At 45.2% G+C, this 16,615-nt stretch overlaps 1 protein-coding gene across 2 annotated transcripts in view; it reads right to left on the bottom strand.

Annotated features, from left to right (window-relative positions):
* NCBP3 (nuclear cap binding subunit 3) overlaps positions 1-7,611 on the bottom strand; it is a 33,714-nt gene extending 26,103 nt beyond the window's left edge. For both annotated transcript variants that reach the window (XR_014304618.1, XM_082705816.1), the window contains exons 1-3: positions 7,365-7,611; positions 5,178-5,243; positions 3,223-3,328 (exon numbers count right to left, since the gene is read on the bottom strand). Coding sequence is in view for 1 of the 2 variants with exons in the window: in XM_082705816.1 (XP_082561942.1) it covers positions 3,223-3,328; positions 5,178-5,243; positions 7,365-7,547 (355 nt within the window). In the remaining variant the exon portion in view is untranslated. The remainder of the gene's footprint in view (positions 1-3,222; positions 3,329-5,177; positions 5,244-7,364) is intronic.
* Between the last annotated feature and the right edge of the window lie 9,004 nt (positions 7,612-16,615).

Raw genomic sequence — 16,615 nt, 5'->3', positions numbered from 1 at the left:
TAAATGATGAATACTGTTCTCTCACAGCATTCGTCAAAGGATAAGTTAACCACATAGCAGAGTGACCAGCACATAAGCATTTATCAAGTGGTATCTTTCAGTATTATTGGAATGAAGAGGAGTAAGAAGAAGAAGGGGGTGGGGAGGAAAGGGAGGAAGAGGAGGAAAAATAACTTGACACCTGGTGCAGTTGCAGGAAGTCAAGATACTTATTCCAACGTCCCCATTCTCCCAAGAGGCTAGGCCACTTAGATGACTGCCTGAGATGGAGAACATTAGATAATTACAACATTAATTGGGCACTTACTATATATGCCACCCTAAGAACTGTAATATTTTAGTAAAGCCTCTCAATAAGCATATAAAAATTACTGTTAATCTGCCTTTCCAGATAAGGAAACTCAGGTTTAGAGGCTAAGTAACTTGCCCAAGGTCAAAGAACTAGAAAGTGACAGGTTAGGCTTCAGAACCCAGGCTCTCAACCATAAGAGTAAAGGCTCTTAATCCTGACTGTACAGTAGAATTACTAGGGGAGACACAAAAGAAAGAACTATCTCTGGGACCTTTACAACCCCCATCCCATTCTAACTTAAACTGATACGGATAAACACCAGAGTTCTCCAGAGTTCAGCAATGTTATCCTAGGTGCTGCTCCCTCCTACATGAGAATCATGTAGTGATGAGCAACTTGCTCTAGCGGACATTCCCGGTAGATCTACTGCTTTTTAGAAGTATCTTTAGAACCGAGGCGCCTGGGTGGCTCAGTGGGTTAAAACTTCTGCCTTCGGCTCAGGTCATGATCCCAGGGTCCTGGGATCGAGCCCCACATCGCACTCTCTGCTTGGCAGGGAGCCTGCTTCCTCCTCTCTCTCTGCCTGCCTCTCTGCCTACTTGTGATCTCTATCAAATAAATAAATAAAATCTTTAAAAAAAAAAGAAGTATCTTTAGAACCACGATATCAGATTTGCTTTTCCAAAAAAAAAAAAAAAAAAAAGAAAAGCAAACAAAACTTTTTTTTTTTTTTTTTTTTAATTAAAACTTAACTCTGAAAGTGATCCTTTTCAGGTAGGAATCATTTTCCCACTTTATAAACAAGGAGACTGAGACCTAAAAAGGCTCAATAACCTGCCCACATTCATAAAGAAACTGAGACTGAATTCCAGGAGGGCTTAGCATGCTAAAGAGTTCCAACAGAAGTAGGAAAGAAATTTGAGTGGGTGATTAGGGATGCTTTATGGAGGAAGTGACATCCAAACCAGATAAAGCATGGGACGATAGGAAGGGCTAATCACCCGACTGAAAGGCATGAATAAGATGGGACGCCTGGGTGGCTCAGTTAGTTAAGCATCTGCCTTCGGCTCAGGTCATGATTCCAAGGTCCCGAGAGCGAGTCCCACATAGGGCTCCTTGCTCAGTAGGGAGCCTGCTTCTCCCTCTGCCTGCAGCTCCCCCCTGAATTGTGTGCACATTTGCTTGCTTTCTCTTTCTGACAGATAAATAAAATGTTAAAAAAAAAAAAGGGATATCACAAGAAATGTTCACAGGACTAGAAGTAAACAGCTGTAGTAAAACTATGGTGTTTAAAGGTGGAGTTTTAAGAGGCCTCAGAGGTCTACCTGAGCCCAGACTGTACAGACATGAATGCCAAGCTGCACAGCTGTTCTGTTTTCCTAAAACAGAAATCTACTCAAGCAGATGCCTGGAAACCCAGCCTGCACAGGAACCAAGGTCATATTTCCAACTTGAACTCATGATGCAGAAAAAGAGTAAAGCAGCATCCAGAGTTGAGTCTGTATCCAAACTACTCTATCCAGTGGGATGGACTGAGAAGGTTTAGGTTTATGGTATCATATACATACTATAAGGCAAAACAGCAAAGTAATTAAGAGCAAGGCTTTAGAGTCAGAAAACCGGGGTTCAAATCCTGACTCTACTTGTATTAGTTGTGTAACCCTGGGCATTTATTAAATTTCTTTGAGCCTCTTTCTTTGTAGAATAGGGATAACAATATATTCCTCATAGAGTTGCTGTGAGAAACGATTAAGAAACAAATGTGTAATGTGCTAATTAACGTAGTGCCTGGTAAGACAGCAAGCTCCCAACAAGAGAAACTCACACATCAAAGCAGAGACCTTTAACATGCATTTAGAGGGATGCCTATTAAGCCCTTCAAATACCCAAATTTGCAAATACTAGAGAAGGAAACCATTTGTATTGATGCATTTATATTAGAATGAAATAATATGGGCTGTGAATTTAAAAAGTATTAATTTTTCCTTTTTTATAAATTGCTTTTGAAGACTACGGCAGATTACTATATATACCTCAGGGTGAGCTCTAGGAAGCAAAATATTTACCTTAATAAAACACAAAAATAAAATTACGAACCTGGATCATACAAATATTACTGGCTTTCCCCTAAAACCCCAGTATTCCTGACTCCCCTTAAAAAGAAACCATTAGTGTGATACACTTCCATTACATTTTTTTTAAAGATTCATTTATTTATTTGAGAGAGAGTGTGCATGAACAAGCATGTGGAGGGGAGGGGCAGAAGGAGGAGAAAGACTTAAGCAGACTGTATTTGAGCGTAGAGTCCAACATGAGGCTCGATCTCATGACCCGATGAGAGCATGACCTAAGCCAAAACCAAGAGTCGGATATTTAACCGACTGTGCCACCCAGACGTCCCACACTTTTACAGGCAAAGAAAAGTTGACACTTCCATGATAAAAGCAGAAAATGAGTAAGATTCTGTAGAAGTACAGGTTCTAATCTCAGCTGTGGCACTAACCGGGTAACCGTCTCTGGGCTTTCTGACAAGATGATCTCTCTTCCAGCTATAGCATCTAAGACACAGCTAGCAGCAGCTCAACTTCATTTTTTTCTTTTCTTAAGATTTTATTTATTTATTTGAGAGAGAAAGAGAGCATGAGAGTGGGGTGAGGGGCAGAGGAGAGAAGCAGATTCCCTACTGAGCAGGGAGCCTGATGTAGGGCTTAATCCTGGACTCTGGGATTATGACCTGAGCTGAAGGCAAATGCTTAACAGACTGAGCCACCCAGATGCCCCAGCAGCTCAACTTTAAACACATCACTCAGAAATGGAGGTTTGGTAAGTCCCTTCTTTTCAGAGTGTTTGGAAGGCCAGAAGCACAAGACCATGGCAGGGAAAACCCATTCTCTGGGAAAATGCAGAAAAATACCCCCAACACATTGTACCTTTCTTCATCATGTCTCGGTCCAAGGCTACGTTTCTTTGGGCAAGATTTACTTCTGATCGAAAATGGAAGCGCTTGGCTCGCTGTTCTTTCTTTTCAATTGCTTCCTAGAAGGTACAGAAAAAAAAAAAGAAGTGACACATGGAGGAGGAAAGTTAAATCATAAATGCAACACAATGCTTCAGTGACAATCCTAAAGTAAATCAGAAGAAATAACCAACACTGTGCCTTTAATAATTTTTGCAGAGAAATGGATATTTAGTCAATGACTGGTGGAGAATATACTAATACTGCTATAATTTGTAATAACCTCCATGATTCAATGAGTAATGAATGTTTGGTTCTCTGACATTTTACTTATTATTAGCAATCATGCAAACAAATTACAACTAAACAATCTCACTCTAATCTTCCAGGTGTAGAAACTGAGATACAAAAAAGTAAAAAGGTTTGCTGGAGATACTCTGGCTGTTGGTGGGGGTGCAGATCTTCTGATCTCAGTGCTATTTCTAGAAGCCCTACCACCACCCCCATTTCACATCATCTGTGTGCATGGTAATCACACCTATCACATTATGTCTGCCTGAGCAGTCCACTTCCTAAAGCATTTTCCCTGTTTAAAAATAATTTTGAAGCAAAGAAACTCTCTCCTCTATTCTAGGCTTGTGTCCATGGAATTGCCAGTTTTCATCTTTAAGTGACAAGAAGCACAGATACTTCCCTGAAAAAATAATCAGCTTCATAAGTTTTTCTCCAAGAGCTAAAATAAGTCCATGTCCAACTATGGGTTTCTGATAGCTCTTAGAAACTCTTCACTAATTGTACACTGACTTTGCCACACTAATTGAAGGTCTCACTACAAGAAAGCTTGTGGGGATTGGTAAAGCAGCAACACTTTGTTATTTCCCAACAGTTATGCTAATTTTCTTTACTGAAGTCTTCCCAGTGCAAACAACAAATCTACCTTTCCTTAGTAACAACTTAAGTCCCAGTTCTGAGGCTACCACCCTATCCCTCATAGATGTTTCACATAATGGCTAACTGTACAAAAGTAAATAGAACAATCTACTTCTTTTTCAATTACAGTAAGAAAATATCTTCACTTTATTCTATTTCCTTGCCTGTCTAAAAGATGACTAGTTCTTTCTTTTGGCTTTTAAGCAATCTGAGAATGAGACCCAGATAAAATACAAAAAGGTAAGCATGACATATGTATTTTTGTTTTTATGCACCCAATATAGCTAAACATTACTCAGAATTATAACTCAAAATTCTGTTCTAAACTTAACTGCACACATTAAAATCAGAATGAATGTTTAAGTTGGATACCACCAATTAAAGCAAGAAATGTATCCTGACTGTTTATAATAAGGAAAACAATAGGTTGGGCTCTGTAAAGAGTTACAGGAAAGCTGGTAACCTAGTAATAGCAGTCACTAGAAAAAAGGCAATACTCCCAGGTACTGAGAATAATTCAGCTGATTTGGCTTTCAAAGTTTAGACAGCCACACAATCAGTACATCCTATTTTTCTAAGCCTGCAATCAGTAAAGAATAAAGACATTTACTATCAGCCTACTATATATGCCAGGTACTTTTCATGTTCTGTCTCATTTGAAGTGGAAACAGCATTAAAAACACATTTTTAAAGAGCTGATGTAACATAAAAAAAGCATCCCCAGTGAAGAACTTTTTCTTAAATATGGCTAAGCACAGGCAACTAGGTACATGGATTTTATCTTTTCATAAATGTAAGAACACAAATGCTGTCTGTATGTTTTTAGGATGCATGAAGACATTATTGTGTAATACAAAATTTAAGTTAAAAAAGGCCTTAATGAAGCAACAAAAGAAAAAAGGAGGTAAAGAATAACTGCTGTTTCACAAATCCTAGGGACCAAGTTCATTAAGTTCACTGGCTTATCAAAATGAATAAATAATTTATGGTCTGTCTTACCTTGGAGGTGACATCAATTCCAGTGATGAAGCTGCCAGCCTTGTTTTCATACCTTCTGCTTGTGTCCTAACACAAGGGGAAGAGTGAAAAACGCTAACAGCAACTGAAGAAAAACTCGTGATAAAAGACAGCCCTGTAACAGATTCCTTTTGGATAGTCATTCCTTTCAGCAATCCCTCCTCACCCTGGCAACCCTTTATTCATGAGGAAGCCTGTCTCTGTAACACCAGGTAATACACAATCAACCACTCTAAGAAGTCGTCTTATCTAGATCAGACCCTGTCCCAAACCTTAACTAAGTCTATTTGCTGAAGGTATTTATGTAAATGAAAATACAGACTTTCATGAAAAATGTCCAAGTTAAGTAAGGCACACTCACTCATCTCCCCAGCCACACACAAAACAAATCCATCACGTCAGGCCACCAGGTGGAGCACAAGTTTTTACCAAAAGTCCAGACTCATCTAGACCTCCTGGGAAAACATAGCACAGTGCAATGAAAAGGTCGGGATTTGGAAGCCAAAGACTGAAGTCACAGCTCTGAGATTCACTAATTACTTGCCACTGTACAATTCCTTTGGCCTCTCTGGGCTTGGGTTTCCTCCATGGTATCTGCCTACCTTCCTGACCTCCTTAACTGCTCTCCCATTTGCTCTACAGAACTTTACATTTCTCCAACAAAACAATTTTGTTCCCATCTCAGATTCTTTGCACCTACTGTTGTTCCTGCTGGAAATACTTTCTTCCAAACCTGCACATGGTTGGCTCCTTTTTGTCACTCAGGCTTCAGCTTAAATGTCACTGTCAGAGGACTTCCCTGACCATCTTATCCTATTTGGTTTCTGGCTCTGCACACTTACCTGTTTTCTGCACTCTCTGTCCCATTAACTTGTTTTACCTTCTTCATAGCATTTACCACTATTAGAAATTCTGTATTGGGCGCCTGGGTGGCTCAGTGGGTTAAGCCGCTGCCTTCGGCTCAGGTCATGATCTCAGAGTTCTGGGATCGAGTCCCACATCGGGCTCTCTGCTCAGCAGGGTGCCTGCTTCCTCCTCTCTCTCTGCCTGCCTCTCTGCCTACTTGTGATCTTTCTCTGTCAAATAAATAAATAAAATCTTAAAAAAAAAAAAAAAAAAAGAAATTCTGTATTTATGTCCTCCTACTAAAACAAACTCCCGGAGGCAGTTTGATCTTGACCTTGATCAGGTGCCTAGGATTATGCCTGGCACCTAGTGGGGGATGCAATAACTCCATACTGCACTAAAGGAATAATATCTACTTCACAACTGCAGTGAAATTGAAACATAATGTAGTAAATGGTAAAATGCCACTATGTTATTTTTTGTTACCAGAGTCATCATTTGCTATCTTTAGTGATCCTATCTTCTTCACCTTTTCCCACAACTTCAGTTTAAAACCCAGACTTGCTGACATGTGGTTAAAAAGTAGTTCATGTTAGATGAGAAACTAAGTACATAAAAGCCATGCAGGCCTGAGGCCGGCCCTAAGAACCGGACAGAGGACCATGAGACCAAAAGCGAAACACCTCTCCCCGCCCCTCCCCCTGTGATGAAAGACGGACCAAGGACTACTGCTGGTTTGCTTATGTTTTGGTCTCACTAAGGGTCACATGCTGGGGCCACGGTGTAGGTGCTACAGATCAAGTGGAATGGGGACAAGATGACTCCCAAGTCACAAAAGAAACACCGAGTTTCGGCTGCTGACAAGACCAACCCTCTAAGAAAAACCGCGAGTGCTATATTTTAACAAACATCAGCTCCTACGGAGACCCTGATGCAGGCGTCACCCGACAGTTCCTCCCGTTCCCGCCCCGGGCCCCGCCTTTATCTCAAACCCCCAGACAACTCCAGCCCCTCCTCGCTCACAACACTGCACAGCCTGGTTCAAAGAAGCAGTAAAGGGAGTGTCCTCAAATACCCCTTAGTCTCCCCCATCTTCTCCAGCCCCCTCAACACCCATTTCCGGGCGCCCCGGCGTCCCTTCTCCCGCTCCCCGTCTCTCCTCAAGCCTGGCGCCTCCGCGCCCTGAGCGCTCACTCCCCTCTTTCCCCTTCCCCTGACTTCCCCAGGGCCCAGGCGCCGGCCGTCTCCCTTTCCGGCGGGGCCGGCTCCGCAGCGGGGAACTAGCTCCGCGACCTCCTCCTCGCCCCCGCCCCCCGCCCGTACCGGGATCAGTTCTTTCAGCGAGCGCCGCACCGGCACAATCTCCAGCTCGCCCTCCTCCACTTCCATGGGCTCCGGCTCGCCACGCTCCAAACCAGAGTCCGCTTCAGGCGACGGGAGCCCTAGAGCCGGCCCCGCCGGGGCCTCTGCCTTCACCGACACTCGCAGGCCCCGTACGGCCGCCATAGCCGCCCGCCGGCCGCACCACTGAGAACCCGCCTCGTACACTCGCCGGCTAGAGCGCCGCCGCCCCTGGCCACAGAGCAGTCGCCGCTGCTCTCTAGAGTGTCGCCTACTTCGGCAAGAAGCTCCCCACCCCTCCCCCTCAGCGCCCCCTCCCCCTGGTGGCGGGAGGAACCAGGACAGCTGGAGCGAGGCCTGGTGAAGAGGAGGGCCCGAGGGGGGGAAGTGGGCGGGGGCTGCCGGAGGGGGCGGGGCCTGGGGGAGATCGATGTTTCCTTTCCTTCGCTTAGAGAATAGGTACGCCTTGAGCATTAAACATGTTATAAAAGTCAGCTTTACTAAATGATCATTACAGTCACATGTCAGTGACTGTTCTGATTGCTTGATATCTTACAACTCTATTGAATAGGTGCTATTACTAGCACCATTTCACATATGAGGAAACTGAGGCATAGAAATTCATCCAAGGTGACAGGCTATTATTCATTTATTATTATTGTTTAAGATTTTCTTTATTTGTTTGTCAGAGAACGAGAGAGTGCGCACAAGCAGGGCGAGCAGCAGGCAGAGGCAGAGGGAGAAGCAGGGATCCCGCGGAGGAAGAAGCCTGACAGGGGTCAAATCCCAGGACCCTGGGATCATGACCCAAACCGAAGGCAGGCGGTTAACCAACTGAGCCACCCAGGCGTCCCTATTTTTTTTTAATTTTTCTATAGACTCCAGCATCGAGCCCAATGTGGGGCTTAAACTCGACAACCCTAAGATCGAGACTCCTGAGCTGAAATCGAGAGTGGGATGTTCAACTGAGTGAGTGAGCCACCTAGGTACCCAGGTGACAGGCTATTTAAGAAAGAAAACCTGAATCTGAGCTTAAGGCTCCAGAGCCTTGATCCTTCACTTCTAGCCTATTGGTAGGTTTACTGTCTCCTTGCCTTGCCAACCTTGGTGTCTCTTTCAAGTCTCCCAATAATTGGCCCATTTGAAATACATAAGTATTGAGACTCCAGAAGAGTAGTGAGTTGCCCAAAGCCCAGAGCTTGAACCCAAATTCCCTGACTCGCCAAGGCTCAGTCCACTGTAAACTCCTGAGCATGGTTTCTTGCAACGTTTCTGATATCCTGGTTGGGAGACAGGAAGAGACAGGGAGACAGGCTTCCAGAGGTTACCACTGGTCAGTTTTTGCTTTTGAGTCCTGATTTTGCACCTTCCTTCCTGTGTTACCTTGGGCTAGATCTGGCCACTCTCTGGGCTGGTCTCCCCATCTGAAGAGTGTGTAAGTGAGACCCTAGGTTCTTAGAGGCCCTAATAGCTCTACTAATGGAGGAATAAATAACTATAAACCAAGGAATGGCTTAATCAGCATCACACATGTCTGGGTTTCTTTTTTTTTTTTTTTTTTTTAAAGATTTTATTTATTTATTTGACAGAGAGAGATCACAAGTAGGCAGAGAAGCAGGCAGAGAGAGAGAGAGGAGGAAGCAGGCTCCCTGCTGAGCAGAGAGCCCGATGCGGGACTCGATCCCAGGACCCTAAGATCACGACCTGAGCCGAAGGCAGCGGTTCAACCCACTGAGCCACCCAGGCGCCCCAGATGTCTGACTGGCTCTGCCCCTTACACCATGTGGGACTTTGGCAAGCCACTTAACAAAATTAAGAGGGGTAAGGATAATTTTCAAAAAGTAAAAAAAAAAAAAAAGTGACGTAAGTATAAAACATACACATGTCAAAGCTTTTATTCACTGACTAATGTAGACATCAGTAAGATATTAATAATAATTTACAAGAGAATTTGAGAATGAATACACAGTTGGTCAGTCAAAGGAATGCTGAAATGAACTTGACAATAAAGTTTAAAGCCCTACAATGCAAGAAAGTGCAACCTTTGGGATTCCCCTTTATCAGACAGAAAATATTTGCATTGCTATTTGACAAAAATCATTTACTCATTATAAGTTTCCTATGAATTAGCCTCTACTCTTAGAGTTGTAAAACACTCAGTAGCAAATCAGAAGTCAAGCAAAAGTACACATCCCTAGAAAATCAATGATCCCCAGGTGAAACTGACACATTGAATAACACCAGACACTACTCTGAGAGGACATCACTGCTGTTCTTTTTCGTATTCCTTTTTCCTATTTCCAAAGTTTGGATGATTTCTTATTAATAGGAGAAACCAGAAGAGTAGGGCAGTGGGGGACACAGGAGAGAGAGTTTCATGAAGGAAGTGATCAAGTGTCAAATTCAGTGAAACTTGGCTAGGGTGTAGAGGTCTGTTGACTGTTGGTGACCTTGAGGAGACCAGTGCCCATGAAGGAGAAGGTAGATTAATGGTGGAATGTGAAAAAGTACTGACAAGTCTTTTAAAAAGCTTGTGAAGATGGAGGCTAGGGGACAATGGAGGATATTAACAGAATTCACTTTTTTTTTCTTTGACTGAAATCGGCCACACCCTGTCCTTTTTGTCTCTCCCTTTCTTGGAGAAGAGGAATAAAAATAGCAGAAGCCTACCTCTCATAGGGGTAATAAAAGGAAAAGCTATTAAAAGGTAATATAAGCTTCTAAGGTGAAATCAAATGCTACCTGAGGACTGGTAACATGGTCCTCTCACCAGACGTGATGCCTACTCAGAGATGTTCTTTAATGCAGTTCTAAATTGGGTACATACAACCCATGCCTCACACACACACCCCCGCCCCCTCAGTTTATTTCTATTGTTGGAACATGTGCAGGTTGTTAGTTAAGGAAAACTTTCCACAGTTAAAGGAAAGCTCATGAGGCAGCTGACCCTGGTAAGGGAGTTGTATTCATGTTCCCCAACGTCCTACACAGATAAATTCTTGAAAGGACTATCTTCCCTCATTTTCTTCATCTGACTTGACCACTCTGTATCATGGATGCTGATGGTCATTCCCTAGTTCTTGAAACCACGCACAGTCTTCTGTTATAAAGCCACACTTGGTTTTCCTTTTTCACCTTCCCTGCTGATCCTGCTCCTGTGCCTTTTTGGGGTTTTCCTCTTTATCCATTATTAACAGTTGTCCAGGACTCAGTCCTAGACCCTGTTTCCTCTCACCACATACTCAGTGTCTAAGCCATCTTATCATATCCATGGCTTCCAGTTCCCCCACCGTATATACCCCTAGGTTGCCCGCATCTCCATCTCCAAATCTCCCCTCTCCTCTGAGCTCCAAACCACATGTCTAACTGCCTACTGCACATCTTCCCTTGAATGTCTCAAGGCACCTCTCTTCTCCTACATATCCCTCTTGTACATCTGCTTCTTTCTATCCTCGTGGCTACCATTCCTCAGCTTCTCTTCATCCCAGCCATCATCGTATCCTATCTTGTCTGGTCACTCAGTGGCCTTCCCACTGATTTCTCCATTTTTCTGGTTTCTCCACCCTCATCCTTCCTCTACACAGCCGGCAGACTGATCTTTTCAAGACACATTATCCAGGCCTGCCTTCCTCTCCAGTTTCATTTTGTACTGTTTTCCTCCTCACTCCCAACATCACCACCTCAGTTCTTGGTAAGCACCAGGCTCCCTCCTACCACAAGGGTCTGGCACAGCTTGGTCTCTTTCCCAAGCTTTCTTTCCTCCTCCTTGGCCTAGCTAGTTCTTCCTTAACTTCAGATCTCAGCTAGAGCCTCTTTTCCTCTGGGAAACCTCCCAACTACTCTTAGAGAGCAAACCACCACAACATAGTTCCTATATATCACTCATATCAGTTTAAAATCATCCACATACATGCATGGCAACTGTCTCCGGCAATGGACTGTGAGAGCCATGAGAAGAGGAACAGTGTTGATTTAGCTGATTGTCTAACTCAAGTGCCCAGGTATAGAAGGCCCTGGATATGTACTGAAATGATGAATGGATGGATGGATGGGCATATCAAAAGAAAACAAGACTTTTGCCCACGTTAAATTTAAAAACATGGAGCATCAGATCTACACCCACCTTTACCAAATTCTAGACCGGGGCTATTCAATACCGGCCATCGCTGTTCATTAAAATCACCTAGGTTAAGGGCGCCTGGGTAGCTCAGTGGGTTAAGCTGCTGCCTTCGGCTCAGGTCATGATCTCAGGGTCCTGGGATCGAGTCCCGCATCGGGTTCTCTGCTCAGCAGGGAGCCTGCTTCCCTTCCTCTCTCTCTGCCTGCCTCTCTGCCTACTTGTGATCTCTCTCTGTCAAATAAATAAATAAAATCTTTAAAAAAAAATCACCTAGGTTAAGATACATAACCTGTAACTGGTAGATAAAGAAGTCCTGGGGATGTAATACACAGTGCAGTGATTATAGACAACAAAATTATTATAAATATAAAACTTGCTAAGAGACTAGATATGAATTGTTCCCACCACTAGAAGAAATAATAATTATGTGAAGAGACAGAAATGTTAGTTAGCTAATACTACGGTGGCACTCATATTGCAATACAAATGTGTCAAATCAACCTGTTGCGCACCTTAAACTTATAGAATATTACACGTCAATTGCATCTCAATTAAAAATAATGAAAAAACTTAAAAATCAATGAGGAAGCTGAAAATATTACATACTGTATGATTCCAACTCTATGACATTCTGGAAAAAGCAAAAGTATGGCAACAGTAAAAAGGTCAGTGGTTGACAGGGGTTGAGGGTAGGTGAAGGGTGGGGTTTGGGCGGAGGGAGGGATGGACAGGTGGGACATGGGGGATTCTTGGGGAAGTGAAGCTACTCTGTATGAAACTGTAAGGGTGATACGTGATATCCATTTATCATACTTACATAAATTTCATAATGTACAACACAAAGAGTGGACTCTGAAGTACACTGTGGTCTTTACTATCTCATTGGTTTTAACAAACACACCACAATAAGGCAAGATGCTACTAACGGGGAAACTGGGGTGCAGGAGAGGAGGCTGAGAGGGTATATAGGAACTCTTTGTACTTTCCTCTCAACTTTTCTATAAACCTAAAATATTCCGAAATATAGCCTATTAATTAAAAAATAAATCCTGACATTCCGACTACATCCCGGACCAATTAAATCAGAATCTCTGATGGTAGAGCCCAGGCATCAGGGTTTTTGTTTTGTTTTGATTTTTTTTCCCCCAAAGCTCCTTAGGAGATCTTAGCATGTAGGCACTTTGATAACTACTGTTTAGACTGAAATGGGAGTTGGAGGGACAGACCAGAGCGGGGAGCCTTCCCTCAGCTTTGGGGTGGGTTTCCCAGGAAGGTGGATAGATATTGGGTCAGCTTGTTTTAAAGGAGATGGGAGCACCTGAGGGCAAGGGGATCCTCTTCTGTGAAAGTTCCAGGGCCTTAATGATGGTCCCCTGACTCTGGGGGAGAGCAAGTATACAGGCTTAACCTGCTCCTTCCTGTGTTGCAGTTCCCCATTATTCCAGTTCCATTCCTTCAGCATAGACCCCTGTCTGGGCCATGGAAGGTAGGCTCTTGAGGAGACCAAAGGTCTGTGGGGTGGGGTGTCACAAGGCTCTTAATGCAGACAGTATCAGCCAAGCGCATGGACCATGACTAGGAAAGTGACCTGTCTTGCTGGGAATGGGACAGAGTGAGTCAGGCAGTAACAGGAAAGAAGGAGTCAGAGTAGGGAGCATCTGAGAGGGAGGAGGGGCTTCCTCCTATATGCCCAGGAGTGTGAGGCAGTAGCCTTTGGAAAGCCACAGGGGTGGAAATCTGGGTTATAGCTATAGGGGAGGCCTAAACTAGTTTGCCGGCTGGGGAGCAGGAACAGGGGACCAGAAAAAGTCAGTGAGATACAGGCCAGAGAAGGGCCTTACAGGGGATCAAGTGGAGAGAGGGAAGACCGCATCTTGTGATTCAGCTAAGAGATGCTCTTCGAATGGACTTCATCATGGTGGAACAGTCAATGGGCAGATATAGGTTAAGAAAGTGAATCAGTCAGTGGGTGAGGTTGCAATTCCTGGGCCCTGAATCCCAATCTTGTAGGAGATGGACTAGACACCAGGCCATGTGCCAAGGGTGTCTCTGGGGCTTAGGCCGGGGAAGGTTTCCTGGAGGAGGTGATTTGGAGATTGGGGGGTGCGGGCTAGGTAGTGGGGAGGGCAGGGAGGTTGATCACAAAGCTGGGATGGGCTAATGACAAACTGGTCAGCTTGTCCTGGGAGGGGACTGGCAGCTGCCATGGAGAATGAAAGGATTGAGACTTTGCTCCCTGGGACATCCTAGCTAGAGAAATAAATGAGTCTGAGACCCCAGAAGAAAACCCAGGTCTGTGTGTGTATGACAGAGGGGACCCGGATACGAGATGGTCCTTTAAGCCATGGCCATGCAGTCTAGCTGGAGGCTGAAGGGGTGCAGGGAGCCCTTGCAGGTAAGAGACTGTTCTACCGGCCAGGTGGAGGGCACACGCTCCCCCGGACCCTCCTGGTCTCCTTCTGAGCCTCATTTGACCTCCAGGGTCCAGCACCACCCATTGCATGGCTCCCCCAGCCTCCTTTGGCAGATTCCCAATGGCCCAGGAGGCGGGCCTGCTTGTTTGCCCAAGGGGAGGCTATGTAGGTGTATAGGCCTGTGTGTGTGTGTGTGTGTGTGTGTGAGAGAGAGAGAGAGACAGACAGACACACACACACACACAGACTAAGTAATCTATGGGGTGTTTATATGGGTTTCAGTATGTGTCTGGGTGACCCCCTGGAAAATTGAAAAACCCCATTTCCCTTGAGCCCCCTTTCCTTCTACTTCAGGCTGAGACCATATCGGATGATAGGGATTGAGAAGAGCAGAGACCAAAGTGCCTGTAGATTTCAGAGCCCAAAACGATTCTCTGTAAGTAATTGGGGCCTCTGAGGAAAAACCCAACTGCCCCCCTAGCCTTCAGCTGGACCCAGCTGGCTTGGGCTCAGCTCTCCTGTGTGGTTAGGCTTGGAAAGGCAGCCTCTGTCTCTGGTTTCCCTAGATGTCCTTTCCCTGTATAGGGTTCTCCATTTTCCTGGCCGCTGACGTGGGAAGACCTGGGTAGGGCGGATGGACAGGGGATCTAGGCTCTAGTCTGGCTCTGCCCTGACTTGCTATGTGACTGAGTGAGACTGTTTCTTGGGCCTCAGTTAACCTACCACAGTTTGCCGGATGGACAGGGGATCTAGGCTCTAGTCTGGCTCTGCCCTGACTTGCTATGTGACCGAGTGAGACTGTTTCTTGGGCTTCAGTTTCCCTACCACAGTTTGCCTCTTAGAGTGGTTGTCCTTGAGGGGAAATGACATCATGCACCCATGGTCCTAAAAGCTCTTATGCGTGAGGATCTGGCCTGTCAAACCCAGGCCTGGGGCTTGGTGAGCAATGCTTGGGATGAACCAGACCCTTGGAAGTGGGGCTGACTTTGACAAACAGAGGTGGGGAAGGGGGAAAGCAGTGCTCTAGAGGAATGGGTGGGCTTGAAGAGTCGTGGAGAGTAAGGAGTGAATGGAGTGTGGGGCATGGTCTGGAGAGCATCCAGAGGGTAGCAGAGCTGATGACAAGGGCCTCAAATGCCAGACTGACAACCGGAGAAATGTGGGCACCATCAGGTGGGTGACTGAAGATTGCTCTGGTAGCCAGTAAGAGGATGGATTAGAGTCCCAAGGACCAAGGCCAGGAGACCAGTGAGGAGTGAGAGATGGTGGGGAGGAAGTGGGGATAGACCTATTTACTGGCCTTGGTATTTGAAGCTTCTGCCTGGCTACCAGTGCCCCTTAGAGAAGACTTGGTACAGTCCCTCATGGGACCTTCCCAGGATGACCATGAAACATGCAAGAACAGCTTTGGTACCCATTTCTCAGAGGGAACAACTGTTCAGCATACTGGATAGCATTTGGCTTGGTCTCCTTTCACCCAGCTGGGAACTCCACAGACAGGTAAATACCAATCATGCAAGATTGCTGAGCCCATGGCCGCTAAGACCATGGTTTCAGAGAGCCCCAGAAACAAAGTTCTTTTTCTTTTAAGGGCCTCACTTGCTGAGTACTTACTATATACCAAGTACTGGATCAGATGCTTGGCACAAGGACTTCATTTAACTTCACAAGAAGCCCCCGAGGAGGTGCTGATATTATTCACATTCTACCAACAAGGAAACCAAGACTCCTCCAATGGCTTGCCAAAGGTCACACACAGCTATTAAATGGAAAAGCTTGGATTCAAGCTCAAGGCTGTCTGACCTCACTGATGACTCTTTTCATGGTGGCTATGGAGGACCTACTACAAGCAGGGAGCTACAGGGTACATAAAGCCCATGCCAGTGCTCAAGGGCAAAGGGGCACAGTAAAGACATTGGACCTGTAGTACAGGGACTTGTGTGCTGCTCCAATGGGACTTTAACCACACAAGGAGTGGTGATGGCTCCCAAGGACCAGACCTTGGGCTCCCTGAGTCCCTGTGAAACACAGACATTGCATTGGCTCCTCAGTGTCCTGTTCTTTTTTGCCACAGAACCTGCTCAGGAGGTTGAGTCACATCCTTGACTGTAGCTCGTCACCCTCCAGAGCCAGCCTTTCTCCCTCTCTCTCCCTCCTTACCTCCTTCTTACTCCCTGCCACCCCCCCAACCCCACCCCAGAGCTCCTCTCACGACTGCCCTGCTCAGAATCTTCCAGAACAACTAGCCAAGACAGTCGTCCAGCTGGTGAGAAAGAGCACACACCCAGATATTGAAAATGTACACACAAAGTTTTTTTTTTTTTTTTTAAACTCAAGAAAGGGCTTTTATTGTTTTTAACTCACTTCCTGGGAAGTTAATTTTTAAAACAATCTTATGGGGTTTGTTCATCACTTGTGCTACATTCAGAAACAATAATGCCAACCCAAACCCCCAGTGATGGGGTGAGAACCTCATCCAGACTCTGACATGGGCTGTGGAGCCAGGCCCACCTATGAGGTTTGTGAGGGCAGGCCCAACTGACATGCCTCCTTGAAACGCCCACCCTCCAGGCCCCAGTGCAGAGATGCTCAAGGAAACTTGTGGATCTGTGATGGGCCTCCCATGAACTCTAAAAAAAGTATTCTTAAAAACAGTACTGAATTGTTTTTTAACCCCTGGGTTATAACACCTTAGTTAC

Source organism: Mustela nivalis, assembly GCF_964662115.1.
Source record: "Mustela nivalis genome assembly, chromosome: 17".
NCBI lineage: Eukaryota > Metazoa > Chordata > Mammalia > Carnivora > Mustelidae > Mustela > Mustela nivalis.
Note: the sequence above shows the minus strand (reverse complement) of the source record. Positions and strands in the feature narration are given on the sequence as shown.